This window comes from Scyliorhinus canicula, chromosome 11 (assembly GCF_902713615.1).
Source record: "Scyliorhinus canicula chromosome 11, sScyCan1.1, whole genome shotgun sequence".
NCBI lineage: Eukaryota > Metazoa > Chordata > Chondrichthyes > Carcharhiniformes > Scyliorhinidae > Scyliorhinus > Scyliorhinus canicula.
In genome coordinates this window covers 147,925,243-147,953,208 of record NC_052156.1, presented here as the reverse complement: position 1 = coordinate 147,953,208, position 27,966 = coordinate 147,925,243, and the positions used below count along the sequence as shown (strand labels likewise).

Here is a 27,966-nt window from a genome sequence, read left to right as displayed (position 1 = left end):
AATTCACAAACTTTTCCTCCCTCCAAAATGCAACCTGGTCCTAACCCACTCACCCTCCCCTTTTTTTTTCCTTTTTCTTTATAAATTAAGAGCGTCCAATTAATTTTTTCCAATTAAGGGGTAATTTAGCGTGGCCAATCCACCTAACCTACACTTCTTTGGGTTGTGGGGGGCGAAACCCACATAAACACGGGGAGAATGTGCAAACTCCACACAGACAGTGACCCAGAGCCGGGATTAAACCTGGGACCTCGGCGCCGTGAGGCAGCAATGCTACCCACTACACCACTGTGCTGTCCTATCCACTCACCCTCCCTAAAGGCATGAATCCCTGGCTAATCCCCCCCCGCCCCTCTCCACACACACACACACACACACACTTTCCTTCCGTGGTCCCCCATCACCCTCACACTCTTCACCCCCAACCCACTCCCATTCCCTTCACAGTGTCCCCCCACCCCTCACACTCCTCACTCCTATTCTCACAATCTCACTAACCTCGCTCGCCTGGGGTCTTCAAGCCAGCCTCCTGCCTCACTTGTTGTCTTCTCATGCTGGTATGGCTTGATTCGGCGCCTCGCTATTGCTGGCAGGCCTGCCCTCAGCCCTGGGGGTCGGTGTGCCCCTCACCTGCTCCCCTCACTGTTTGACGGCTAGTGATCGGCTGGCTCACCTTGATTTGTGGCTTTAGCTCGCGCCTAGTGCCTCGCCTCGCTATTGCTGGCTGGCCTGCCCTCAGCCCTGGTCCGAGAAACCTGCGTCTTTTCACGAGGGCAGCACGGTAGCATTGTGGATAGCACAATTGCTTCACAGCTCCAGGGTCCCAGGTTCGATTCTGGCTTGGGTCACTGTCTGTGCGGAGTCTGCACATCCTCCCCGTGTGTGCGTGGGTTTCCTCCGGGTGCTCCGGTTTCCTCCCGCAGTCCAAAGATGTGCAGGTTAGGTGGATTGGCCTTGCTAAATTGCCCTTAGTGTCCAAAATTGCCCTTAGTGTTGGTGGGGTTACTGGGTTATGGGGATAGGGTGGAGGTGTTGACCTTGGGTCGGGTGCTCTTTCCAAGAGCCGGTGCAGACTCGATGGGCCGAATGGCCTCCTTCTGCACTGTAAATTCTAGGAGAAAACAGGATCTTCTACCTCTGCCTCTCTCCCTCCTCACCTTGTCGCCTCTCGTTCCCACCCCGCCTCAATATTCAGACCAGTCTGTTTTCCCGCTCTAAGTAGACTCGACTAATCAGTCTGATGTCGCTCAGCATTTCCTGCTGATAGGCTCATTTGTATTTGTTGAGCCTACCAGAGTTACCAGACTCTGATTGGCCAATGCCGGCCAATATGGGCCCCAATATCTAGGCACTGTGTGTATCATTGAAAATCTCTGTACAGAGTGATGGTATGGCGCTGCGGAGAAACAGGAGCACATTGAACTCTTTAACAAGCAGAGGTAGCTGTTCAGTAAATATATTTCTCCCATCGGGATTTCAAAGCCTAAAGGCAAAAAGAAACAGATGATTGACTAAGCTTTGTTCCTCCGAGCACTTTAATTACTTGTTAAGTCAACCTGTCAAAAGGAAACTCACCGGATCACAGTATTGTTACAGCACAGAAGGAGGCCATTCAGCCCACTGTGTCTGCAAACTACTGCACTAAAAGCTCTCATTTACACCAAACGTAATTCAATATCTCAAACAATCTGGTTAGGCCCTCGCTGGAGTATTGTCGAGAAAAGGCATGGAGGAGCCATATTTCGATGTACAGGATGGAATAGTACAAGTGAGAAAATGAGGGGTTCAGAATCCACGAGGAAGTACCAGCAAACCCTGGTGTAGGTCGCTCTCAAGCTCCCCTCTCTGCAATTTTGGCAGGAGTCATCGTAAATGAATGGATTAACTTTTAAAAGCAAGGGATTCTTGCTGAAAATCGATATGTTAAAAACTCAGAGCAATTTCAGATCCAAGATAGTAGAACATAGAACATACAGTGCAGAAGGAGGCCATTTGGCCCATCGAGTCTGGACCGACCCACTTAAGGCCTCACTTCCACCCTATCCCCATAATCCAATAACTCCTCCTAACCTCTTTTGGTGACTAAGGGCAATTTATCATGGCCAATCTACCTAACCTGCACGTCTTTGGACTGTGGGAGGAAACCGGAGCACCCGGAGGAAAACCTCGCAGACACGGGGAGAACGTGCAGACAGTGACCCAGCGGGGAATCGAATCTGGGACCCTGGCGCTGTGAAGCCACAGTACTATCCACTTGTGCTACCGTGCTGCCCTTAAATAGTGATCGACAACAACTTGCATTTACATGGCACCTTTAACAAAGTAAAATATCCCAAAGTTCTTCACAGCTGTGAGTAAATAGATTTTGACACCAAGTCTCACAAAGAAATATTTGGGCAGATGACAAATGCTTGATGAAAATGACCCCCTCTCTGTGTATATCTGTACAATGACTGTGTTTAAAGAATGTGTGTGTATGTTGTATGTGAGTCAGTGACTGCGTCTGTGTGCGTGCCTGTGTGTGGGTGTGTGATTCCATGTCTGTGAGCCTGTGTGCAGTTTTTCTGTGCCTGAAAATGTCTAGCACTCTGTCTGCATGTGTGTTTTTAAGGAGGGGTGTTGTGTGTCCATGTTCATATCCCATGATGATGATCTGACTCGTCCAGTGACTCAATCACAGTCAGATGGACAGTACATCGGATCAGCGCCTCAGCTGACTCAGTGTGTTTTGGCTGAAGCTAATCCTTAGGCACATTATCTTACAATTAGGTCAGGTCATTACGTCTTAAAGAGGAAACACACTTTGTTCAATCTGCAGGAGTACCCAACACTTCCATTTTCTTTCAAGCGGTTTTGTTTGTTGGAAGGCGGAAACATGAAGTATGTACCGCGAGAACCAAGACTTTGAAAATGACCCGAGCTGAAATTCAAGCCAATGGTACTGCGACCCTGGAACTGGCAAACTGTGCCCCATCAGAATGCCCCTGTTGCATTTCTGATTCTGGGAGCAGGAATATGGCCAGAGGTCAGGCAAGGACCAATACATGTGTCATTGAGGAATGGCAGAGACACCTTCCATTTTTACCCCCATATGTAGGGAGGCAATGAGCAAAGAACAGAAGGAAAGGAAGCTTTGGAGAGTGGTCTCCTGACACCACACATTCGCTTCCAGGGCAATATTTGGTCCAATCCTCAGCGCACAGTTCCACCTCTCGGTTTTCTGGTGAGCAGGCAGAGGGAAAAGAAAAGGGTAACGCACTGAAAATGAATGCCTCTCGCCCACTTGGTAATTGTGGAAGCTGAAGGAATTTAAATTCAATTAATATATCTGGAATATAAAGATAGTCTCAGTAATGATGACCATAACAGCTATCGTCAATTGTTGTAAAAACCCATCTGGTTCATTAATCACCCTTAGGGAAGGAAATCTATCACCATTGCCTGGTCTGTCCTACATGTGAATCCAGACCCACAATAATGTAGTTGACTCTGAACTGCTCTCTGCAATGGTGTGCCAAGCCACTCAGTTCAAGGGCAATTAGAAAGAGGCAACAAATGCTCGCCTTACCCGTGAAACCTACATCCCATGAAAGAATAACAAAAAAAAACTATCGGAGAGGTTTGGTGTTTTGAGTCCATATGTCCGCAGTTTACTCAGTGGGTGTGTGTCTGTCTCTGTGTCTTCAGTGACTGTGTATCAGTCTGTTATTGCGCCATCTGTGTCTGTGTTGTCTGTGGTTGTCCATATATCTGTGTATGCATCTGTCTGCATGCAGTCTGTGAAGGACTTGCTGCCTTGTGTTTAATTGTGTCTGTATGTCATCTGTGTCTGTTTACCATCTGTGTTTATGCCTTTTTTGTGTTTGTGTGTCTGCCTGCCCTCTGCAGCTGTGTATGTGTCTGTGTGCCTTCAGTGTCTTGAGTCTGTCTTTATGCATCTGTCCACTCCTGAACCTGAAATCATTGATTTCCCCCAATTCTGGTGTTTTTTTCCCCATGAGCCCCTAATCCCACTTTTCCCTTTACTCCCTGTTCCCATTAATATCCCACCCAGTCTAACCCCGCTCTCTTAACGCATCATTTCTAATAATATCCCATCCAGTGTAATGTCACTCTCCCCTTTACTCCCCATACCATTAATATCCCCCCACGTCTAATCCCACTGTCCTGTTTATTATGCCCCAAACAGTTTAATATCCCGTCCCATTTTAGCGCACTCTCCTACTCAGTTTCCATGACTTTTAATGTCACATCCAGCCAAATCTCTCTCTGTCTCATTCCCCCAGCCCTTTGAGATGTCACCCATTCTAATACCACTCTCCCTTACCTTTTGATTTTCCACCCAGTCTTATCCCACTCTCTGCTCAGTCCTCATGCCCTTTAATCTGCTATCCTATTGTGGTAGAGCTCTATTTTGGTTAAGGTAGGCCTCTGTCTATGTTATAACTATTTCTGTCATGGTTACAGCAGTTTCCAGGTTTGGTTTCAGTAGATCCCAGACCTGATTGGATATATATCCCACTATCATCAATCATTAACATTGAATGTGGAAGAAACAAATCTTGTGAGGCCAATCAGATGGAAAAGAAGAAATTTACAAGAATACAGTAGTACCAAGATGGGACTTGGTTATGTGGAGAGACCAGTGGAGCTGGGTTTGTTCTCATTAGAGCAGAGAATTTATTGATGCCATCTAAAATTGTAACGGTTTGATAGAGTAACTAAGGAGGAACTATTCCCACTGTCAGGAGTATCGCTAAACTGAGAATTTAGGATAATTGGCAAAATAGGGGTGAAGAAAAGTGTTTTCATGCAACAGAATGTTATGATCTGAAATGCACTGTTTGGTAGTGTGGTGGAAGCAGATTCAATAGTGGTTTTCAAAGGGAATTGGATATACTCGAAAACAAAGGAAAAGGATTGAGGAGCAATGGGTAAACAGTAGGGGAATGGAACAAACGGAATAGTTCTGCCAGAGAGCTAGCATAGACACAATGGGCAGAATAGCCTCCTACCGCATTGTATGACTTTATTTGCAGATGGCAGCCTTCTGTCTCCTAAGATGATGGTTTTTCCCCACTGTGGTCAACTCTGTTAAGCATTGCCTAGTGCGGCTCAGGAATCCCACTCTGGCATGACAGCCTCTGTCGCACTGGGAATTGTGCAATTTTCTGACCTCTGCTTTCTTTTGCCGGCCAGCTATATTTTTAGTTTCTGCTAACCTCCTTCAATGCCTTTCCAAACAATCAACCTCCAGTGGTCAAGGTCATCGGCGACTATCTCTCATTTGTCAGTTTCAATGTCCGGCATCTTTATATAATTCTATGAAAACTAAATTTTGATTATTCTCACTCTTTTATCTAATTTGTGTTCACCTCTTCCCTATTATTTCCACACCTTTTATCTACAATTCCTTGATTTCCGTTCATATTACCTTAATTCCTGATCATTTTATCCTATTTTCTCTCTTGCGAGAAGAAGAGACTTGCATTGATATAACACTTTTCACAATCTCAGGATGTTCAGAAAGGTTTCACAGCCAAAGAAGTCACTGTCGCTGTGTAGGAGCCATGCATCTTCTCTCCCCTAATCCTTCAGCCTTACTCCTGTTATCCTCACTCCTGTTATCCTCACTCCTGTTATCCTCACTCCTGCTATCCTCACTTGTGCTATCTTCACTTGTGCTATCCGGTCCCTTTATTCAGTAATTGAAGCTGTGGATAAACTACTGCAGGATTTGTGGAGAGTAGTAGGGTAGATTGCCTCATTATGGTGGGCACTTGATGCTTCCCTGCAACTCTTTGGAGCGGAGGAGGATGAGAGGCGACTTAATAGAGGTTTATCAGATGATGAGGGGGTTAGATAGAGTGGACGTTCAGAGACTATTTCCTCAGATGGATGTAGCTGTTACAAGGGGGCATAGCTATAAGATTCAGGGTGGGAGATATAGGAGGGATGTCCGAGGTAGGTTATTTACTCAGAGAGTGGTTAGGGTGTGGAATGGACTGCCTGCTGTGATAGTGGAGTCGGACACTTCAGGAACTTTCAAGCGGTTATTGGATAGGCACATGGAGCACACCAGAATGACAGGGAGTAGGATAGCTTGATCTTGGTTTCGGACAAAGCTCGGCACAACATCGAGGGCCGAAGGGCCTGTTCTGTGCTGTACTGTTCTATGTTCTATCAGCCAAATGGTAGTGACACTGGAATTTGGCTTGCAAGCTAAATGCCAATTTTACCCATCGTAGTAAACATCTAGACTGGAACTTTGGAATATGATGTGCACTAGGACCCTGCAGAGACATTGTATTCACAGACAGAATCAGGTGCAACTATCTGGTAAACCAAAGGCACCATGGTTACCTGATATTAGTGTGTCGGACAGCGTGCTTCCTGGTGCAATAGCACAGGTGAGTTGTGGAGGTTGGTGAAGGTACAGCCTCTTTGCTGGTACTATTCTCCAAGACAGAAATTCAATGATGCAAATGTGAATGCTTTGAAACATCAGAAAACAAGGAGTTGTGCATCAGGGAAGTCTGCAAGCTCAACAGGTGAGTCTGGCCGTCTCTATCGGGCACTGCAGGACTAATTCATTACTGTACTGGCTCAGACTGATGCCAGGCTTAAAATGTTTAATTTCATATTCCTATTTTTAAACAAATAATTCAACATTCTTACATTTTATTTTAATATGGCCTTTCCAATCAAACTACCGAGTGCCTGGAAGCTCTTTTATAAACTGGGCAGAGGGATCAACTAACCCTCACCATCCCTACCTAGCATACATACCTCAGTCAGCTGCAAACTAACTTGTGACACCAGCTTCATGTGCTCTTGACTAGTAGCCAGCCATCCCACAAACTCAAACTAGCCCAAAACCAGAAGGATTCTGACTTCTAACCACATAGACTCAAATTAGTAAATCAAAACCCTTGAAATCTAACTGTTAAACTCAGCCCCAGGACCCCAGCGAGTTCCACTAGCCCTAGGACACTAACTAGTAGTCCTAGCCCCAGGACCCCAATGAGTTGCCCTAGCCCTAGGACCCTAACTAGTAATCCCAGCCCAGGACCCTAACAAGTAACTGCTAGCTCCAAGGACTGTAACTAGTAACCTACAGCTCCACAGGCTCTCAATAGTAACTCTCACTCTCGCCAAATCTAACTAATGATCCCCAGTTCCACACACCCTAACTTGTGACACCAGACTGAGGTACTATCAACTAGTAATACCTGCCCATGTATTCTAACTAGTGATTCCAGTCCACCTACTATAACTATTAATACTAGTGTCACTTAATCTAACTCATTGTAGCTCGACTGAAATCACTGGCAAACTGCGGCAACGATGGCAACACTATTTTAGCTCCATTAATTTCAGCAGAAAACCACTTACAACAAAGTAAATGCACTTGACATAGAATAATAGAATCTTCAGCACAGAATGAGGCCATTCGGCCCACCATGCCCATGCCAGGTCATTGAAAGAGTATCCAATTAGCTCCAGTTCCCTGCTCCTTGCCCCACAGCGCTAATTTTAAAATTATTTTCAAGTTGGCGGCACAGTGGTTTGCACAGCTGCCACACAGCACCAGGGTCTAGAGTTCAATTCCAGCCTTGAGTGACTGTCTGTGTGGAGTCTGCACGTTCTCCCCGTGTCTGAGTGGGTTTTCTCTGGGAACTCCGGTTTCCTCCCACAGTCCAAAGACGTGCAGGTTAGGTGGATTGGCCATGATAAATTGCCCTTAGTGTCCAAAATTGCCCTTCGAGTTGGGTGGGTTTACTGGGTTATGGAGATAGGGTGGAAGTGTGGGCTTGGGTAGGGTGCTCTTTCCAAGAGCCGGTGCAGACTCGATGGGCCGAATGGCCTCCTTCTGCGCTGTAAATTCTATGAAAATTAGGTGTCCAGGGATGTGAACCTGGGTAGGGTGCTCTTTCAGAGGGTGGGTTCAGACTTGGTAGGCCGGATGATCTCCTCCTGCATTGTAGGGATTCTAAGTGTGATTCTTTTAAAAAATAAATTTAGCGTACTCAATTTTTTTTTCCAATTAAGGGGCAATTTAGCGTGGCCAGTCCACCTACCCCTCTCATCTTTGGGTTGTGGGGATGAGACCCACGCAGACACGGGGAGAATGTGCAAACTCCACACGGACAGTGACCCGGGGCCGGGATCAAACCCGGGTCCTCAGTGCTGTGAGGCAGCAGTGCTAACCTGCACCACCGTGCCGCCCGCTAAGTGTAACTTTTTGAAAGTTATTGAATCTTCTTGCACTACCCTTTGAGGCAGCGCATTCCAATCATGAGGCGTTGCTGAATAAAAAAAAAAGTTTCCTTATCTCCCTATTAACTCTTGCGACAATTCTCTGAAACCTATGTCCTCTGGTAATCAACCCTGCAGCTAACACTCTGTACTTACTGTATCAAAGCTCTTCATAATTTTGAAAACTTTATTACTCTCCATTTAACCTTCTCTGCTCTGAGGGGAACAACGGCAGCTTCTTCAGTCCCACCACATGACTGTAATCCCTCCTCACTGATGCTCTTCTAATAAAGCTGCACTGCAGCTCTCCAAGGCCATGACATCCTTCCTAAAATGTGGTGCCTGGAATGGTCACAATGCTCCATTTGGAGCCTAACTAGTGATTTAGGAAAGGTTAATTTAACTTTTCCGTTTTTGTACTCTAACTTTATTTATAGAGCCACAGTACCCATGTATTTTCTTCAATCTTATCAATTTGTCCTACCAGCCACAAATCTTTGAGCATAAATCCCTGGGTTCCTGCACCCCTTTTAAAATTGTATCATTTAGTTTACCTTGCTTCTCTTTATTCTCTCTTCCAAAATGTATCACTTCACACTTCTATACATTTTCACACTTCGATGCATTTTCACACTTCTATGCATTAAATTTCATCGGCCAAGTGTCTCTGTTCATTTCATCAGCTGATGTCCCCCTGAGGTCTGTTTCCAACAACAAACTTGTGTTTATATTGCACTTTTAACATAACAACACTTCCCGCAGCATTTTGCATGAGTGCTGTGAAGCAAATTCTCACACCCAGCCATATTAGGAGATATTAGGGCATATCATCAAAAGCTTGGTCAAAGAGGGAGATTATGAAATGAAAGTCACCATAGACCCGGAGGACCATAGGCTGCTCTCCTCTTTTTTGAGATTTAGCCTAAGGGTCACCCCACCTCAGGCAAGGGGCAAGATTGAGAAGGCGGGGTCTTCATGAATAACCTCAGGCGGTACGGGAATTGAACCTCTGGCCGCTAACCGTTGGCCGCTCTGCATCATGAACCAGCCATCTAGCTAACCGACCTAATGGAACTATTAATCTTGTATTAATTAAATGAAACACGGTAATTCATGTTTTGGACAATGCTGGGCTAACGAATAGTCTCCAGTTAAACATACACCTTCGCTAACTGGTGGCCCACAGCGATGTGCAGTAACTAGTGAGTTTGAGCCCTATGTACCCTAGCTAGGGATAGACCATCAGCCACACATACTCTAACTGGTAACCTCCAGCCCAACTAACAAGTGAACCACTGCTCACCTAGTCTTAACTGGTAATCAACCCCATGTATTCTACCTGGTTAACCTCAGCCCAACTGCCCGAACTAACAAAATAGACAAATGTTTAGTTGTAGGCTGACTCTGTGAATGGGGATTCTGTCACAAACTGATGGGGTTAACATTGCAGACTGACATCTGCCTCCGCCATCCATCGTACTAAAGCATTCTCTGCAATAACTTTTTTATCTTATGACTGTTGTGATTTCGAGTGAATTTGCTGAGGAAAGGTTAAAGTGAATCAGGCCGAGGAGGTGAATCTCTTGCTGTTCCACTGTCACACTTTATCATTCTACTGTCACACTTTATCATTCTACTGTCACACTTTATCATTCCACTGTCACACTTTATCATTCCACTGTCACACTTTATCATTCTACTGTCACACTTTTACATGACTCTTGGTCCCAAAAGCCTCTGCAGTTCCGGAACATGGAATATTTGTTGCCATTTATTATCCTCCATCCTGACACAGGCCAGACGTGTTTTACTCAGTGTGTTTTACAATCAACATGGTACTAGCAATTGGTTTTTGTTGCTCCTGTATAGGCATCAATGGTTATCTATAATTTAAGACACAGCTGGTGTAGTTAAATGCTTATTCAGCATTTTGTGTCTGGAGACACAGAATACATCAACGATGTTTAATAATGTGACGGGAATCTCTCCAAATGGCTGTGCCTCATCAGAGTCACAGAAACATTTTGTTTCTAATGGTGTAAATTATCACCCAAAAAGATGTGCAGGGTAGGTGAATTGGCCATGGTAAATTGCCCCTTAATTGGAAAAAAAAGAATTGGATACTCTAAATTTAAAAAAAAATATTGTAAATCATCGTCATGCAATTGAATTCACTGTCTTAGCCCCAGGTGAGGTAACAACAGCACTGTTTTAGCCCCATGTACTAATATTATTAAGAAACAAATTATACGCAATACAAGAAAATATGCTTCACTCGTATATACTTACTGAACAAATTTCGACCATCATTGAAGTTACTGTGGATGTATAGCACATACCAGGATCATCAGACACTGATACTGTTTTACATCTGAGTGTTTTACCAACAAACACACAGGCAGGTTAAAGTTCACATGCATACACCATGCAAATATATAAGCATTGAGATCACAGGCCCAACAATGGTGTCTAGTACTCACCTTTATTAACGAATCAGAAATATAGTTAGACTTGTCTGGCTAATGTGGATTACTCTGGACTCTCAGTTACCCCTAATTTCCCGCATTTGGATCACTAATTTGGTACATCTGGATTATCAATTTGAAAACCTGCCTCAAATGAATCCATTCAACCTTCCTGTGTCTTGTGTCTCAGCCAGTAGGTGACATCTTTGTTCATTTCTCCTTAACTCTGACCTATCCTTGTGCTCCTATTCTGCGCCACCTTCTCCATTCCCTCCTCAAGCATATCGGGCGGGATTCTGTGACCCTGAGGCTAAGTGTTGACGCCATTGGAAACGCCGTCGCGTTTCTCAACGGCGTCAACACGGCCTCAGGATCAGCAGTCCTGGCCCCTACAGGGGGTCAGCACAGCACTGGAGCGGTTCACGCTGCTCCAGCTGCTGATCCCGGCGTCAAATGGGCGCCGCGGGATCCGCACGTGCACAGTGGCACCGGCACTAACGCGCGCATGCACAGTGGCTTCCTTCAACGTCCCGGCGCAACATTGCGCAGGACTACAGGGGCTGGCGCGGATGAAAGGAGGCCGCCAGCCCGAGGCCGGCCGCCAATCGGTGGGCCCCGATCGCGGGCCAGGCCACATCGGAGGCCTCCCCCGGGGTCACCCCCCCCATCCCATAGGCTGCCCCCCGACCCTTCCACATCGAGTTCCAGCTGAGAGCAGGTGTGGACGGCGCCGGCGGGACTTGGCTTTTTTTACAACGGGCCGAGAATCAGCGGGCCGACCTCGTAGAGCAGCCCCCAACCGGCGCCGCGCCAACCACACCGGCGCCAATGGCACCAATTCTCCGCAGAGCGGAGAATCGCGTGCCGGCGTCGGGACGGCGTGGCGCGATTTGCGCCGGTTCCGGGGATTCTCCGGCCCGGCCCCAGGCTGAGAGAATCCCGCCCATCATTCATTATATTTCTATCCCTTTCAGTTCTGTAGAAGAACCATATGGACTCAAAACATTAACTCTGTTTCTCCACAGCTGCTGCCAGACTTGCTGAGTTTTTCTAGCATTTTCTGTTTTATTTCAGTCTTATTTCAGATTTCCAACGTCCCCAGTATTTTGCTTTTATTGGGTGTCTTTACATGGTCGTCTTGTACAGGGTATGTTGTCCTGCTGCCTGGTGCTGAACCACCCCCTAATATCTCTCCTTGAACTTCGCAGACTGGTCAACCATTGGTCTGCGTGTCGAAGTTCTGTCGTGATGATGAATGTGGACCCTTCATTTCACTCCTGGTCTTTCTCCCCTCCCTCTCCCACATAAGGTGCTGTCCGTTTTTGGGACAAACCCCTTTGGGTATTCGCTGTGTGGCTGTATTTCGTGCAGTGAACTAATCATTACACTGTGAACCCAAGAGAGTGAGTGCTGCTGGAGAAACAAAGAAACATTTGCATTTATATAGCATCCTTTTAAACCTCAGGCCATCCCAAAGCACTTTCCAGACAAATTGGTATTTTGCCAAAGTGTAATCACTGTTGTAATATAGGAACTGTGACAGGTAATTTGCGCACAGCAAGCTTCCACGTAGCAATCAAGCAACAGTAATGGGTAACCTGTTTTCAATGTGGTTGATTTGAGGGCTAAATATTAGCCAGGGCACTAGGGAAGACTCGGCTGTTGTTTGAATGGTGTCAGGGGATCTCTGACTTCCATCTGAGAGTTTAATATCTTACCCCAAAACTTTAACACCTCGGTGCTTACACTCCAAGTCTGACCTTGATGCTCCTGCGCTACCAGTTGTAGAAACCTCAGCGGGTTCTCCTCCTGCTTCATAGTCCAGAAGCACTAAGGCAAATAGTCACAGCGCCCCCGTACTGCAGAGGTTGTGATTAATTAACTGGGAATGGATGAAACCTGGGCCATTCCTGCTCAATGCTCGGTCGCCCAATATTCAGGTCACCCGTCACCATTTTATTTTGCTCAAGAGGAACATAGCTCCTCACACCAGGAGGGCAGGCCGAATATTCTACTTGTAGATTTTTCCAGGACTGGTCCACTCGGAGATTTATGTGAGTAGAGCTTTTGTAAAGTATCTGTCAGAAATGTTGGGGTGGATTCTCCAATCCCCCAGACACCTGTTACTCGGCGGCACGCTGTTCGCCGGCGGTGAGATTATCTACTTCCGCAGCTTGTCAATGGGATTTCCCGTTGAAGCCGCCCCTTACCACCAGGAAACCCATGGGCGGGGATGTGGTGCCGGCGGGAAAAGAGAATCCCAACGACCAGAGAATTCCGGCCACTGTCTTTTAGATGAGATACTGAACGGAAGGCCTGTCTGTCCCCTCGGATGAACCCATAGTAACTCTCATCTCACTATTTTGAAGAAGGGCCAGAGAGTCCACCCCATGTTCTGACCAATATTTATCCCTCAATCAAACATCATTAAAGGAGACGGTCTGCTTATTCACATTGTAGTTTGTGCAACTTTACTGTGTGCTGATTAGCTGTGTTTCCACCATTACAAGAGTGGCCACTCTTCAGAAGTCCGTCATTGGCTGTGAAGCACTCTTGGTTGTCAAGAAAGGTCATAAAAATGTATTTCTTTCTTTCCAACATTAGAACATAGAACATAGAACAGTACAGCACAGAACAGGCCCTTCGGCCCTCGATGTTGTGCCGAGCAATGATCACCCTACTCAACCCCACGTATCCACCCTATACCCGTAACCCAACAACCCCCCCCCCCCCTCCTAACCTTACTTTTAAGGACACTACGGGCAATTTAGCATGGCCAATCCACCTAACCCGCACATCTTTGGACTGTGGGAGGAAACCGGAGCACCCGGAGGAAACTCATGCACACACAGGGAGGACGTGCAGACTCCGCACAGACAGTGACCCAGCCGGGAACAGAACCTGGGACCCTGGAGCTGTGAAGCATTTATGCTAACCACCATGCTACCGTGCTGCCCCTCGTTGTGGACTCCAAATCCATTCACCTCGCAGATTAGCCAGGATCGTGCTCTTGGGGTCAGGGAAGCCCTTCACTTCCAGGCTTAAGTGTTCTGAACCATCAAGGACAACTGCTTGGACATATCTTAATGGCCACAAACATAACCTTTGTGGAGACATTGAGAAAAGAGTATAAATAATGAAATGCCTGCCACTACTCTCGGTGTGGTTCTAAACGTGCTGCCTCCAGACTGATTGCAGAATCCATCAGAAGAAGCCTTGGGTATCGATAGGTATCAGCCTCTGGACAGATTGTCTGTCAGTTATCGCCTGACCAGTGGGTTTCCTGAAAGAGTATTTATCACTATTCAACCACCCCATCAGTGGGTTTCTTGACTGAATGGGAGTTATCACTTGACCAGTGGGTTACTTGCAGAAATCAGCTAACCAGGTAACTGATGTTATTTGCAATCACATATAGACACAATGTTTACAATTCAGAATTACATTGATGTGTGGAGTCAAGTTAATGGCCTAAGCTTGGAATTGAATGCCTTCTGATAGTTCAGAAGCGACAGATGACCAGCTATATTTTAAAATGTGACTGTTAACCTTTTTTTTTAGGGCATTTACATTGGAAATAAATTTATCTTTAACTGTATAAAATGTCAGTGTAAACTTTTGTTCCTCTTTTGTGTTTCCATCCTTTATCCCTCTGACCCAGTCACTCCCCTTCCCTTTCCCACTTTCCACCAGACGCTTGTCCTTCCTTTCTCCCCTTGCTTCCCACCTTCCCCATTGGCTAATAGAAGATCCCAAATATATTTACTTGTAGTTTTGATATCCAACAATGCCAGACACTCCCTGTGACCCATTTGCCATCTACACATGTGTCTTTGCATTCAAATCTCCTCATTAGCTTGCTCATCCTGGTTCGGAACTGTTCCAGCCCTTTCTCCCTCACCCTGGCATGACCCTGCAAATCCCAAACCCTCGGCCCTCCTATTCCCAGACTCGAGAGAACCTCATCAAGGCTGTGCCCCCCCATCTCATCTGTTCGTTGATGTGCGGGGGGAAAGAATGTCGCTACGAGGGACCCGATGTCTGGACCCTGCAGCAGCAAGCAATCCGGGGCGTGTTCTCAGCATGGTAGGTCAGTCAACAGAGGTCCGTATCTATAAGGATCACAAATCAATAGCAAGGGAGGTAAGAGCATGAAGCACAGTCGTGGAGAGAAGAAAAATCCAGTTTGGGCATACATTTCCCAGAGAAAGACAGAATAAATGGGGGTTGAGAGAGAATACTTGGTAAAGAGCAAAAAAAAACTACAGATGTTGGAAACAGCCATCATCTGGAAACAAAAGGAAGGGTTAACATTCCAGGTGTGGGTCCTTAGTCAATATAAAGAGATATGGCCCAGAAGGAGGCCATTCATTTCATTGTGCTTGTGCTGGCTGTTTGAGGGTGGAATTTTACATGGTGTAAAATTTTACATGGTTTAAAACAAGATGGTGAGATGTGACTTAGTGACATTGTCACTGGATTAGTAGTCCCGAGGTTCATCCTGATGCTCTGGGGACATGGGTTCAAATCCCAGCACAGCAACTGGTGGAATTTAAATTAAATTAGGGGCAGCACAGTAGCACAAGTGGATAGCCCCAGGTTCGATTCCCCGCTGGGTCGCTGTCTGTGCGGAGTCTGCACATTCTCCCCGTTTCCTCCCACAGTCCAAAGACGTGCAGGTTAGGTGGATTGGCTATACTAAATTGCCCTTAGTGTCCAAAAAGGTTAGCACAGTAAGAAGTCTTACAACACCAGATTAAAGTCCAACAGGTTTGATTCAAACACGAGCTTTTGGAGCGCAGCTCCTTCCTCAGGTGAATGCTCGTTCCGAAAGCTCGTGTTTGAATCAAACCTGTTGGACTTAAACCTGGTGTTGTAAGACTTCTTACTGTGCTCACCCCAGTCCAACGCCGGCATCTCCACATCCGAAAAGGTTGGGAGGGGTTATTGGGTTACGGGGATAGGGTGGAAGTGAGGGCTTAAATGGGTCGGTGCAGACTCGATGGGCCCAATGGCCTCCTTCTGTACTGTATATTCTATGATCGTGCAGCTCATGCAGTGGGAAGATCAAGTGTACATACGTTTCTAAGATTGCCTGGAGGGATAGGGGGAAGAATTAGGAAGGTGGGGTGGGTTGGGCTGTTGGTATTGGGGGATGTTGGGGGCCTGTGCTTTCTGTTCATGTTGATGTTTGGTCTTCTGATATTTTCATGTATATATGTAAAATGCCTTTTTAAAAAAAATATATATATTTTAATTTTTCCAATTAAGGGACAATTTAGCGTGGCCAATCGACCTACCCTGCACATCTTTGGGTTGTGGGGGTGAGACTCACACAGACACGGGGAGAATGTGCAAACGCCACACAGACAGTGATCCGGGGCCGAGATTAAATCCGGGTCCTCAATGCTTTGAGGCAGCAGTGCTAACCACTGTGCCACCATACCACCCCAATAAAAATATATTGAAAAAATATATATCTGCCAGCGTTGCCAGTGACACCCACATTCTGCGAAAAAAAAATAATAAAAGTAAGATGAGGTTGATGTGCCTTTCTCTCTCCCCCCAGGGTCACTGATGATATTTTGGCCATGGCAAGACCATCTACACAGCTCATTAAGAAGTTCAACATCATCAAGCAGTTCAAAGGGTAGGTGCTAAATCGTGGGAAGATTATGGAGTCACATAATTGTACAATACAGGTCTCGGTTAACACTTGGCTCATTAGAAACACAATCTTCACAGGATATGTTCGAGCAACTTGTGTTAATGGAATGTACTATGTAAACTGCTGGTAATGAACACTCTGACATTGACAAAAACACAGGTAATTGTCTCAACTCCTTTTCACGCTCAAGGAACCAAAATTAAACGAGCAGATATCTCAGAGGATTGTGGGACAGGAGGAGATTCGAGATAGGGAGAGGTGAGATAATGGATACATTTGAAAACAAAGATGAGACATTTACAATTAATGTAATTGGAATCATCGAGTTTTTACAGCATAGAAAGTGCAAATTATGTCCACGCTCGCCATCAGCACCTATTTACTATAATAAACACAAGTATCCCGTATGCCTTCTTAACCACCTTATCTACCTGTCCTGCTGTCTTCAGGGATCTATGGACAGGCACACCAAGGCCCTCTGATCCTCTGTACTTCCTAGGGTCCTACCATTCATTGTGTATTCCCTTCCCTTGTTAGTCCTCCCAAGATGCAATACCGCACACTTTTCATCATTAAATTCCATTTGCCACTGTTCTCCCCATCTAACCAGCTCGTCTATATCGTCCTTTAATCTAAGACTTTTCTCCTCACTATTTACCACACCACTATTTTGGGGTCATTTCTGTGTTGCTTAAGTGGGAGCAAATGTAGGTCAGATAACAGGTGATATGTGAATAGGACGTGGTGTGAAAAAGGACACAAGCAGCAGAATTTTGGAGGGTAGAATGTGGGACCAGGTGTACGTTGGAATAGTCAAGTCTGGAGATAACAAAGACATGAATGAGGGTTTGAGCAGTAGATGAGCTGAGACACTGTGGACTTGGGCAATGTTACGGAGGTGAAAATAGGTGGTCTTAATGATGGGCTGGGCATATGTGGTCAACAGCTCACCAAGGTTGCAAACTCTCTGGTTCAGCTTCAACCAATTGCCTGGAGAGAGCTGGAGGTGGTGACAATGGAACAGACATTGTGGCGAGGAGTGAAGACAATGACTTCAACCGTCCCAATATTTAGTTGGAGAAAGTTTCTGCTCATCCAGTACTGGAAGTTGGACAAACCAGTCTGATAATTTAGAGACAGTGGAGGGGTCAAGAGAGTTGGTGGTGAGGGAGAGGTGGATGTCCTCAGTGTGCATGTTGAAACTAATGCTGTGTTTGCAGATGGTGTCACTGATGGACAGCATAGGAATGAAAACTAGGAGGAGGCCAAGGATAGATCCTTGGGGAACTTCCGAAGTGAGAAGAGAAGTCATTGCAGGTGATTCTCTAGCAACATTGGGATAGATAAGAATGGAACATGGTGATTGCGATCCCAACCAGTCAAACAACAATGGAGAGGTGTTGGAGAGGGCAGTGTTTTGTACTTCTCTTTGGGAAACCTGCAGCCTAATCAATTTTAGGCAAGTTTCTCCCTCCTCATGAGTGACTGGCATCCACACGAGTTTGGGTGCACTGTTAACGGTGCCTCTGCCGTTCTCGCCGGCCAGATACTCCACAAGCCCGGTGGTAGTGGCGGCCCTCAGGGTGCGAGGACAGTGGCGGCAGCGTCTGGGGTTGGAGGGGGCCTTTGTTTGGGCACCGATCTGTGGCAATCAGCAGTTTGTTCTGGGAGGGCTGGATGGGGGGTTTCGGGTGAGGCAGCGGGCGGGGATCGAGAGGTTTGGGGATTTGTTCATCAGCGGCTTTCTGGGCTTGGAAGAGATGGAGGGGAGATTTGAGCTGCCCGTCGGGAATGGGTTCCAGTATTTGCAGGTGAGTGATTTGGTTTGGAGGCGGGGTACCGTCCTTTCCTCACCTGTCGCCCCAGGGGTTACAAGGTAAGGTGGAGTCAAGAACGGGGGTAGGGGAGGGGAAGGTGCCGGAAGTATATAAGGAACTGATCGACTGAGAGGGATCCCCAATAGGGGAAGTGAAGCGTAAGTGGGAGGAAGAGTTGGGAAGGGAGTTGGAGGCTGAGCTGTGGGAGGATGCCTTGAGGAGAGTTAATGCATCCTCATCATGCGGAAGGCCTTATCCAGTTCAAGGTCGTCCACAGGGCACATATGACTGTGGCCGAACGAGCAGGCTTTTTGAGGGGGTGGAGGAAACATGTGGGTGGTGCGCGGTTGGGCCCTCGAACTATGTCCACATGTTCTGGGCATGTCCAAAGCTTAGGGGATTCTGGCTGGGGTTTGCCGACGTTATGTTGGAGGTTCTGAAGGTGAAGGTGGTCCCGAGTCCAGAGGTGTCGATTTGTGGTGTGTCGGAAGACCTGGAAATCCAGGTGGTGAGAGAGGCTGATGTTTTGGCCTTTCCCTCCCTGGTAGCCCGGAGACATATATTGTTAGAGTGGAGGGACTCCGGGGTCCCCCCCAAAGCTGGGGGTGTGGGTGAGCGGCCTGGCAGATTTTCTCAGGCTAGAGAAAATAAAGTTCGCCTTGAGGGGTTCTGGGTAAGGGTTTGCCCGGAGGTGGCAGCCGTTTATCAACTTCTTCAGGAAACGTTAAGCTGTCAGCAGTGGGCGGGTTGGGGATGGGGGGGGGGGGGGGGGGGGGTTAAAAGGGAGAGGCTGGGGAGGTTGGGCAAGGTGGGGGCAGGTTGGTGGGGTATTTATGTTGTGCTGGTTATGTTGGCTGGTTTGGGGTTGTGTTTCTGTCCATTGTGTTAATATATAAGTACCACAATAAAATATTTGTTTAGAAAATGAGTGACTTGGGTCTGACGCAGGTAGGTTTCTTCAAAACTACTTTATTTACATTATGTACATGATAAGCTTCTAGGTAAATTACATCTCTGCTTTGTGCAGACTATTCCATCCTCTCTACCGACTCTCGAGCACATGACTGCTGGTGTCACTGTGTCATGTTGCACATGATTGCCTCATTCCCATAACCCATTACACTGCTGATAGGTGAACCTAGGAGAGGGAACATGGTGATTTGAAATGTTGCTTGACATCACCGAGGATGAGAGATCGTTGGCACTGAGGATGGAAAGAAGCAAAGGTATCTCGGTGAGAAAATTGACCTGGGACGTGGGTGGGTGGTAGAAGGAGTCACACAAGAGGGGCTACACAGAGAATGAGCAAATACCAGAGTAGCAGGGGGGGACAAATGAAGGTCTGATTTGGCGATAAGAACCACATCACCGCCCACAACTGTAAGAACCAAAGATATATCCTTTCTTCTCACAGGTTAAACATCAAGTCAGTGATAAATCTGCAAGTACCTGGTGAGCATAATTATTGTGGGGACCCCCTGGAATTGAAGAGTGGATTTTCATATTTACCAGAGGTCTTCATGGAGAATGATAGTAAGTCTCATCACATAGGCTGACAGCTTTGTGACCCCCGCCCCCCCGGAAAAATGAAACAATATTGTGAATGTGAATAGAACATAGAACATAGAACAGCACAGGCCCTTCGGCCCTCGATGTTGTGCCGAGCAATGATCACCCTACTCAAACCCACGTATCCACCCTATACCCGTAACCCAACAACCCCCCCCCCTAACCTTACTTTTTAGGACACTACGGGCAATTTAGCATGGCCAATCCACCTAACCCGCACATCTTTGGACTGTGGGAGGAAACCGGAGCACCCGGAGGAAACCCACGCACACACGGGGAGGACGTGCAGACTCCACACAGACAGTGACCCAGCCGGGAATCGAACCTGGGACCCTGGAGCTGTGAAGCATTTATGCTAACCACCATGCTACCGTGCTGCCCTAATGTGTTGGGTTCAAAAATAAAACACTAACAGCAAAGGCTCGCACAAAAATGCATCGATAAATAAGTGAATAGCGGAGTTGGTGGCATTAGAAAGTCATGGGTTTAAGCCCCACACCAGAGACTCAAATACATAATCACAGCTCACACTCCCAGTGCAGGGGCTGAGGGACTGCTGCAACGTCAGAAATGCCACCTTTTGAATGAGTAGTTGAGCTGAAGTCCTGTCTGCCTTCTCAGGTCGATTAGCAGATCCCTTACCACTATTTCAAAAAGAGCAAGGCAGACCTCCCAGTGTCCTTGCCAACATTTGTCCTCGATCAATACCTAACACACTTTAACTGGCCAGTTATCCTGCTGCTGTACACTAATTGGCTGCTGTATTTCTCTGGATTTACAACTATGACAACCGCTCATGGCAATTCTTTGATTGTGAAGCACCTGGAGATGCTCTGAGGATGTGATAGGCACTATGTAAATGCAAGCCCTTTGCTGCTAATTGAAACTAAATTGACAATCTCATTTATAAAGTCTTTAGCTTGACTATTTTTGTTTAATGGAAATTTGTTATCCTCACCCGGTTGTGGGCAAAAATAAGTCGAATGCTCGATAGCCGAGCATCGACAGGCCGGCACAACCTGGGCATAGGGAAAAGCCCACCCGAGATTGAACACTGAGCTACTTAGGGGCGATCTCTTTAAGGCCTTTCAACGTGTTGGCTACATTTTACTGAACACAGCCAGCCCAATATCGGCTTAATTGCGGGATACCCTATGTGGGAAAGGAGGCACTGAACAGCCTTATTCATATTTGACAAGTGCTTACTGCCTATTTCAGGCATGGCTTGTGGATGCCTCTTTTGATGGTTATGGCATTGGCAGAGCGCAGGCTCAGAACATGCCTGTGCCTGTTTCCAACCTCTATATAACCTGTGCAAACTGAGCACAGCATCACTGAATTTCCACAACAATGTACCCAGTACATGCTGTACCTGCCCAGGGAGTGATTGATGGAACAGTATAAAGTAGGCTTTACTCTGTATTTAGCACATGCTGTACCTGCCCAGGGAGCGTGTGGTGGGTCTCTGAATGCCTGGAATGTGAAGTGTTTATTTACCAGTCGTAATTTGTTTTTGTGAATGCAAAAAATAGCAATTCCCCTGTGCTGAGTCTCTCCTCTGTCCTCGCACTCACATAGTGAGCAAATCCTGTGGGCTTCAGTTACACGCTGACGCTGTGTAATCTCCCTGCCTGTAATTAAAAATCACCGTTTCTATTTACACTTGGCTCAGCAGTAAGTGTCCTTGACTGAGGGATTCAATACACAAAGCAAGCTATCACTTCCCCCAATGTCTGGGTGATGGGGACTTGGGCCGGGTTGGTGTTGGGGTCCTGTTGCTGACATTGGTTACCAGGACTGCAAAGCTCATGCCTTATAAATTATTATTATAGCAATTAATTTTTTAATGAGTGCAGAGAATATTATATCAATTCCGGGGCTTAACGGACTCAATCCCCCCCCCCCCCCCCCCCCCCCCCGGCCCGGATTAAATGACTGAGGATGTGCACCATTGTTGTTCTGCACTAGGATCCTTTCAGGTTTACAGACTGCCCAGTTATGGGCTGTACAGTTCAGCATTTGAATAAGGAAAATAGGAAAAGAGAGAGAGAGTCAAAGAGAAGGAAAAGGATAAAGAGAGACTGAGAAAGGGAAAAGACCCCCAAAAACAAGAAAGACAGGTGCCAGGTGGAATATTATTAAATTTGTCAGAAACATCTCCTAGTGTTTCAACAGACAAATTACTTTGATCATGTCTGTGCACATCAAAATCCCAAAAGTAGTAATGAGATGAGGGCATGTATCTGTATCTGAAGGTGTGATTGTGGGTGAATATGTTAACAATGGCCAGTGGGTTAGCCTGTTTGTGTGTAAGTATGTATATATAGTAGTTTGGTGCTGAGTAATAATCTGTGTTTAACAGTCGCTGAAAGACCGTGGACACTAAATTGGTTGCTGTACCCTGCTGCAGTTTAGACAGATACTGTTCCATGCTACAGACACACAGGCCATAGCAGACTGACTACTACAAGGATACGCAAAACAATTGTACCAGGAGCAGGACTTTTCACTGCTTCTTATTGGGGGGGAATCTTTCATTCCCAAACCACTGGCCATCCTATAATTCTCACCCATGTTTTCTCATCCGCAGTTTACTTCTTTAACTTTGGAATGGCGGATTTTGGAGTATCCTCGCTGATTCGTGTGCTGGACGCAGTGAAGGTGACATCGTTTGCTGTCCAGGAGGGCAAGGTGGCTGTGCATTGTCACGCAGGGCTCGGGAGAACAGGTCCGTTTGGGAGAACAATTCCTCTAATAAAGTCAATGAAGAAACACAGCAGTTAATTAGATCCTGAAAGGGAGTGCGAGAGTGGGATCTCATGTCAGAAACTGATCCCATTGCATAAGCAAATAGCCGTGGATGTTGCAGTGCGGTGTGAGGCCGTTGGGCTGTTGCGGGAGAGGTGGGCGATTGTTTGAGAATTTCTTGGTTGAGAGGGATAGATTTTTGGTGGATAAGGATATCAAGGGAAAAGAGTTTGAGTTAGGATACAGGTCAACCACGATCCAGTTGCATTGTGGAACAGATTTAAGGCATTAAATGGTTTCCTACTGTTTCTACTCAGGCAAAACCTGCTGTACTCCTCTCATTTAAACATTTCTTTAAAATTCATTAACGGGATGTGGGCATCACTGGTTAGGCCAGCATTTATTGCCCATCCCTAGTTGCCCTTCAGAAGGTCGTGGTGAGCTGCCTTTTTGAACCGCTGTATTCCATGTGTTGTAGGTACACCCACAGTGCTGCTAGGGAGGGAGTTCCAGGATTTTGACCAAGCGACGACGATATATTTCCAAGTCAGGGTGGTGAGTGACTTGGAGGGGAACCTCCAAGTGGTGGATGTCAGCCAAGGTTCAATCAGTAGCACTATTGCCTCTGAGTCAGTAGGGGTTGTGGTCCCACTATGTAAAGTTCCACTCTGGAGATTTGAACACAAAATCTCGGCTGATACTCCAGTGCAATATTGAGGAAGAGCTGCGCTGCACTGAAACGTTAAATAGAAGCCTTTCAGGTGGATGTTATAGATCCCAGGATACCACTTGGAGAGGAGCAGGGGGGTTCGCCACAATGTCCTGGCCAATGTTTATCCTTTAACAAAGACAATTTTCTAAATGTGACCTGGTTATTATCATATTGGTCTTTGTGGGAGATTTCGGCGCAAAATTGGCTGCTGAGTTTCAATGACAGCAACGGTTACACTTCAAAATAAGTCATTCATTGGCTACACTTTGGAACATCCCTGAGTTTGTGAAAGAGATAATATAATGCAAGACTTTCATTTCTCCTTAATAATGTACACTAAAACTAACCGATTAGACTGGCTGATTATTCGCAATGTATCAAAAATAGTTCCAGACTCTGGGCGGGGTTCTCTGGCTGCACCCGCCAGGCGACCAGGAATTCCCACCCAAGGACAATGGACCTATAGATCATGACGATCTAACGGCGGGCGGGGCAGAAGAATCCAGCCCACTCTTTCTCCGCATAATCCTGGGCAACAGATTTACTAATTTTACTTAACCCCTATTATCTCCTTCATTTCAGAAGTAAAAAGCCCAGCGTTTATTGCCTGTTTCTAATAGCCGTGAGAGGGTGGACCCTCCTCCCTGAATCACTGCAGTCTGTGTGGCAATTGGCTCACACAGTGGTTAATCTCTGTGTGCTGAAAGGTAGTAGCTGAATGAATTTTAGGGTGTCCATTCTGATCAGGCCCAAACACTCAGTACCAAGTTTTCATCTGTACTATTTTAACATGTGTAGCCTTGAATTAGTTCTGGAGCAGTAAGCAAGATCCTTTGTGTTTAGTCAATGGGTCCTGAAGGTTGAAATTGTGAAAAAATCAAGAGGAAATGACAGAATCTCTGGTCACAGTTTTTCAAGAAGACCAAGGGTAAACTTGGTGACTGTGGGCCAGCTATTCTTAAGTTGGTCATGAGCAAAATCTTCAAATCCATGATTCAGTCCATGTTGGTGTTTATCCTCCACATGAGCAGCAGTCTCAATCTCATTTTATCATATGCCTTTATTTCTATTTCCTTGAAACAACCATCTTCACTTGTTCTTAACTATTGATTGGCCTCTGCTTCAATAATTAACACTGTGTAAAAAAAAAGAGAGGTTGGTTAAACTGGGGTTGTTTTCCTCAGAACAGAGAAGGCTGAGGAGGGTCCTTATCAAGGTGTACAAAATTGTCAGGACATAGTGTCATGTGAGAGTACCTTTAAGAAATGGGTGTTTATAAATGGGTGTGTATATAAATATCTGTAGTGAGAGTACCTTTAAGAGATGGGTGTTTACTACTGCAGTGATGTCAGAGAGTGGGTGGAGCTGGGCTGTCTGTCAGCTTTTTACTTTCACTTTAGGCTGTTTGCTGCAGGGTGTATTTTAGTTTTGTTTTCAGTGTTGGAGCTGAAGCCAGACGGAGCAGGTGAACTGTTGATCTCTCTGCCATGAAAAGACTGTCTCTTGATCATTTGGTGAATTCAGAATTATAAATGTTCTCAGTCGTGAATGTAAACCTAATGTGCTTCTGTTAAAAGGTGTTTCTTTTGCCTTCTGGATGTTGTTTGGGAAATTATTCAGGATTACTTGGTGTTGTATTCTTTGGGGGTTGTATTTGAATTGATTGTTGCTAAGATGTTCACTGTATGTTTTAAAAAGGTTAACTTGAGTTCATAGAATAAACATTGTATTGCTTTAAAAAATACTTTTCCATTTCTGCTGTACCACACCTGTAGAGTGGGCCGTGTGCTCCCCATACCACAATCTATTAAACGTTGTGGGTCAGGTGAACTCCATGATACACTTTGGAGTTCTCTAAACCCTGGCCCATAACAATAGATAGGGTAGATAAGAAGAAGCCTCTCTCTTAAGTAGAAGGGACAATAACCAAGGGGCATAGGTTTACGGTAACGGGCAGCAGATTTAGAGCGGATTTGAGGAAAACCCTTTACACCCAGAGGGCGGTGGGAATCTGGAACTCGCTGCCTTAAAGGGTGGTCGAGGCGGGAACCCTCAGAACATTTAAGAAGCATTTAGATGAACACTTGAAATGCCAGAGCATACAAGGCCGTGGACCAAGTGCTGGAAAATGGGATTGTGGGTAGTGTCTCGGGATGGATAGAAAGCTGGTGGACAGGAAGCAAAGAGCTGGAATAAATGGGTCTTTTTCCGATTGGCAGGCAGTGGGGTACCACCGGGATCTGTGCAAGGACCCCAACTGTTCACATTATATATTAATGATTTGGACGAGAGAACTAAATGTATTACCTCCAAATTTGCAGATGATACAAGGTTGGGTGGGAGGGTGGGCTGAGGAGGATGCAGAGATGCTTCAGTGTGATTTGGACAGGCTGAGTGAGTGGGCACATGCATGGCAGATGCAGTATAATGTGGATAAATGTGAGGTTGCCCACTTCGGTAGTAGAAATAGGAAGGCAGATTATTATTTAAATGGGTGTAAATTGATAGAGGAGGATACTCAGTAAGATCTTGATGTCCTCGTGCATCAGTCGCTGAAAGTAAGTGCACAGGTACAGCAGGCAGTAAAGAAGGCAAATGATATGCTTGCCTTCATAGCGAGAGGATTTGGGTATAGGTACAGGGATGTTTTACTGCAATTGTATAGGGCATTGGTGAGGCCACACCTGGAGTATTGTGTGCAGTTCTGGTGTCCCTATCTGAGGAAAGATGTCCGCGCTATGGAGGGAGTGCAGCGAATGTTTACCAGGCTGATTCCTGGAATTGCGGGACTGTCATATGAGGAGAGACTAAGTCGGTTAGGATTATGTTCATTGGAGTTTAGAAGAGTGAAAGGAGATCTCATAGAAACTTAAAATTCTAATAGGATTAGACAGGGTAGATTCAGAAAGAATGTTCCCGATGGTGGGGGAGTCCTGAACTAGGGGTCACAGTTTGAGGATAAGGGGTAAACCTTTTAGGACTGAGGTGAGGAGAAATGTCTTCACCCAGAGCGTGGGGAATCTGTGGAATTCACTGCCGCAGAAAGTAGTTGAGGCCAAAACAGTATGTGATTTCAATACGCAATTAGATATGGCTCTTGGAGCTCAAAGGATCAAGGGATATGGGAGGAAGGAAGGATCAAGGTATTGAATTTGATGATCAGCTATGATCATAATGAATGGCAGAGCAGGCTCAAAGGGCCGAATGGCCTACTCCTATTTTCTCGGTATGTTTCGATGTAGGACCCTTCAATCAAAAGTCTGTTTCTACCTGCCCTCACACCTCCACCAAATCACCCCATATAGTCCCTTCTGTTCAAAGACAAACAGCTCCAATTTTTCAATGTTTTCTATGTGTTTCCTCATACCAGGCAGTGTGCCAGTGAAACTGTACGCTCCACCTTGTCCATTGTTTCAACATACCCTCTGTAGCGTGGAGCAGAAAACTGCTCAAAGTGTTTAACAAATGGGGTTCTTTTGAAGTGCTAACCAGTTGGATAGTGCAGGAGATGTAGGGATGAGTGCGAAGCAGTTTCAGTCCAGTAGTTGACAACGATAGTTAACTTTTCCCATGAACATATGGCTGCACTTAACTCAGAACAAGACGGACTTAAAAGGAGCAAATCTCTGGAAATACTTTGGCTTATTCAGCATCTGTAAAGAGAAAAGACAAGCATTCAGTGAGTTCAAACATGTGCAATTCTTCATCTCCGATTTCCATCACTCAGCTGTCTTGGCCATGAGTTCCCAAATTTTCTCTCCAACCTCTTCACATCCCCTCCTTCAAAACTCTCCTTAAAAGCTTCCTCTTTGACCAGGTTTTTGTTCCTTCTTCTAAATAATATCACCTTATGTGACTTGGTGTCAAACCCGGTTTCATAATTGCACCTGTGAAGTGCCCAAGGGCATTTGGCTACGTGAAAGGTACTATTTAAATGTGAATTGTTATTTTAACCCTCACTTCACTGAGCACAATTAATGAACCCAAAGTAAGAGGAATTCACCATCCATTTCCTTATTCTTAGGAGTCCTGATCGCCTGTTATCTAGTTTACGCCACGCGGGTCAGCCCCAGTGAAGCCGTACATTTTGTCCGGATCAAACGCCCCTGCTCCATCCAGACACGCACTCAGATTAACTTGGTTTTTGACTTTGCCCAGTTTGTGGACTCTCACAGGACGGTTTTCACGGATGTCAGCTTGCATGCCCAACCTGTTACCTTGCAGCAGTACCTCCACAGGCAGCGGCACCTCCTGCATGGATACGAAGCACGGCATCTCAAGCATGTGCCCAAAATTGTGGATTTTGTCTGCAAAAAACTTCTGCAGGCAGCATTTGACAAAGAGGACTCCATCACGGTGCAGGTGGAGATGCAAAGGGAGGTGAGCAATCGGACAATGACCCTTCACATCAGAGAGACCATTGCTTCCTTTGTTACCTCACCTGAATTTCTCCTGGCAAACCAGGAGCCAGAAGACCCCGATAATGCACTGAGGCCTTCCGCCTGTGCGGCAGGCTTGTTTGAACCGGCTACTTTACCGATTGGAGGCACAAAGATCCAACCCTTCAAAATGCCAAGATTATTACGGACCCACAGCGACTCCAGCCTCTCTGGAATCACTCACCGACATGGAACACAGGTAATCTGAGACATGGCCAGATCACTGTCAGGAGTTGACTGCAATCTGGGACCCATAGTAGCAATGAGAGTACCTGTGAGTGAACAGCAG

General features: G+C 46.1%; 1 protein-coding gene across 7 annotated transcripts in view; it reads left to right on the top strand.

The window, feature by feature from the left end:
- The first annotated feature begins 6,304 nt into the window (after nucleotides 1-6,304).
- zgc:77752 (uncharacterized protein LOC393862 homolog) overlaps nucleotides 6,305-27,966 on the top strand; it is a 44,121-nt gene continuing 22,459 nt past the window's right edge. The window contains exons 1-6 of one of the 7 annotated variants that reach the window (XM_038811694.1): nucleotides 6,307-6,551; nucleotides 14,474-14,810; nucleotides 16,294-16,374; nucleotides 19,624-19,742; nucleotides 22,369-22,506; nucleotides 27,263-27,876. In XM_038811694.1, the coding sequence (XP_038667622.1) occupies nucleotides 14,632-14,810; nucleotides 16,294-16,374; nucleotides 19,624-19,742; nucleotides 22,369-22,506; nucleotides 27,263-27,876 (1,131 nt within the window). In that variant the 5' untranslated portion in view covers nucleotides 6,307-6,551; nucleotides 14,474-14,631. Of the gene's footprint in view, nucleotides 6,552-14,385; nucleotides 14,811-16,293; nucleotides 16,375-17,612; nucleotides 17,710-19,623; nucleotides 19,743-22,368; nucleotides 22,507-27,262; nucleotides 27,877-27,966 lie in introns of those variants that run through there. The other 6 variants (XM_038811693.1, XM_038811692.1, XM_038811690.1 and 3 more) reach the window with 6 other exon arrangements.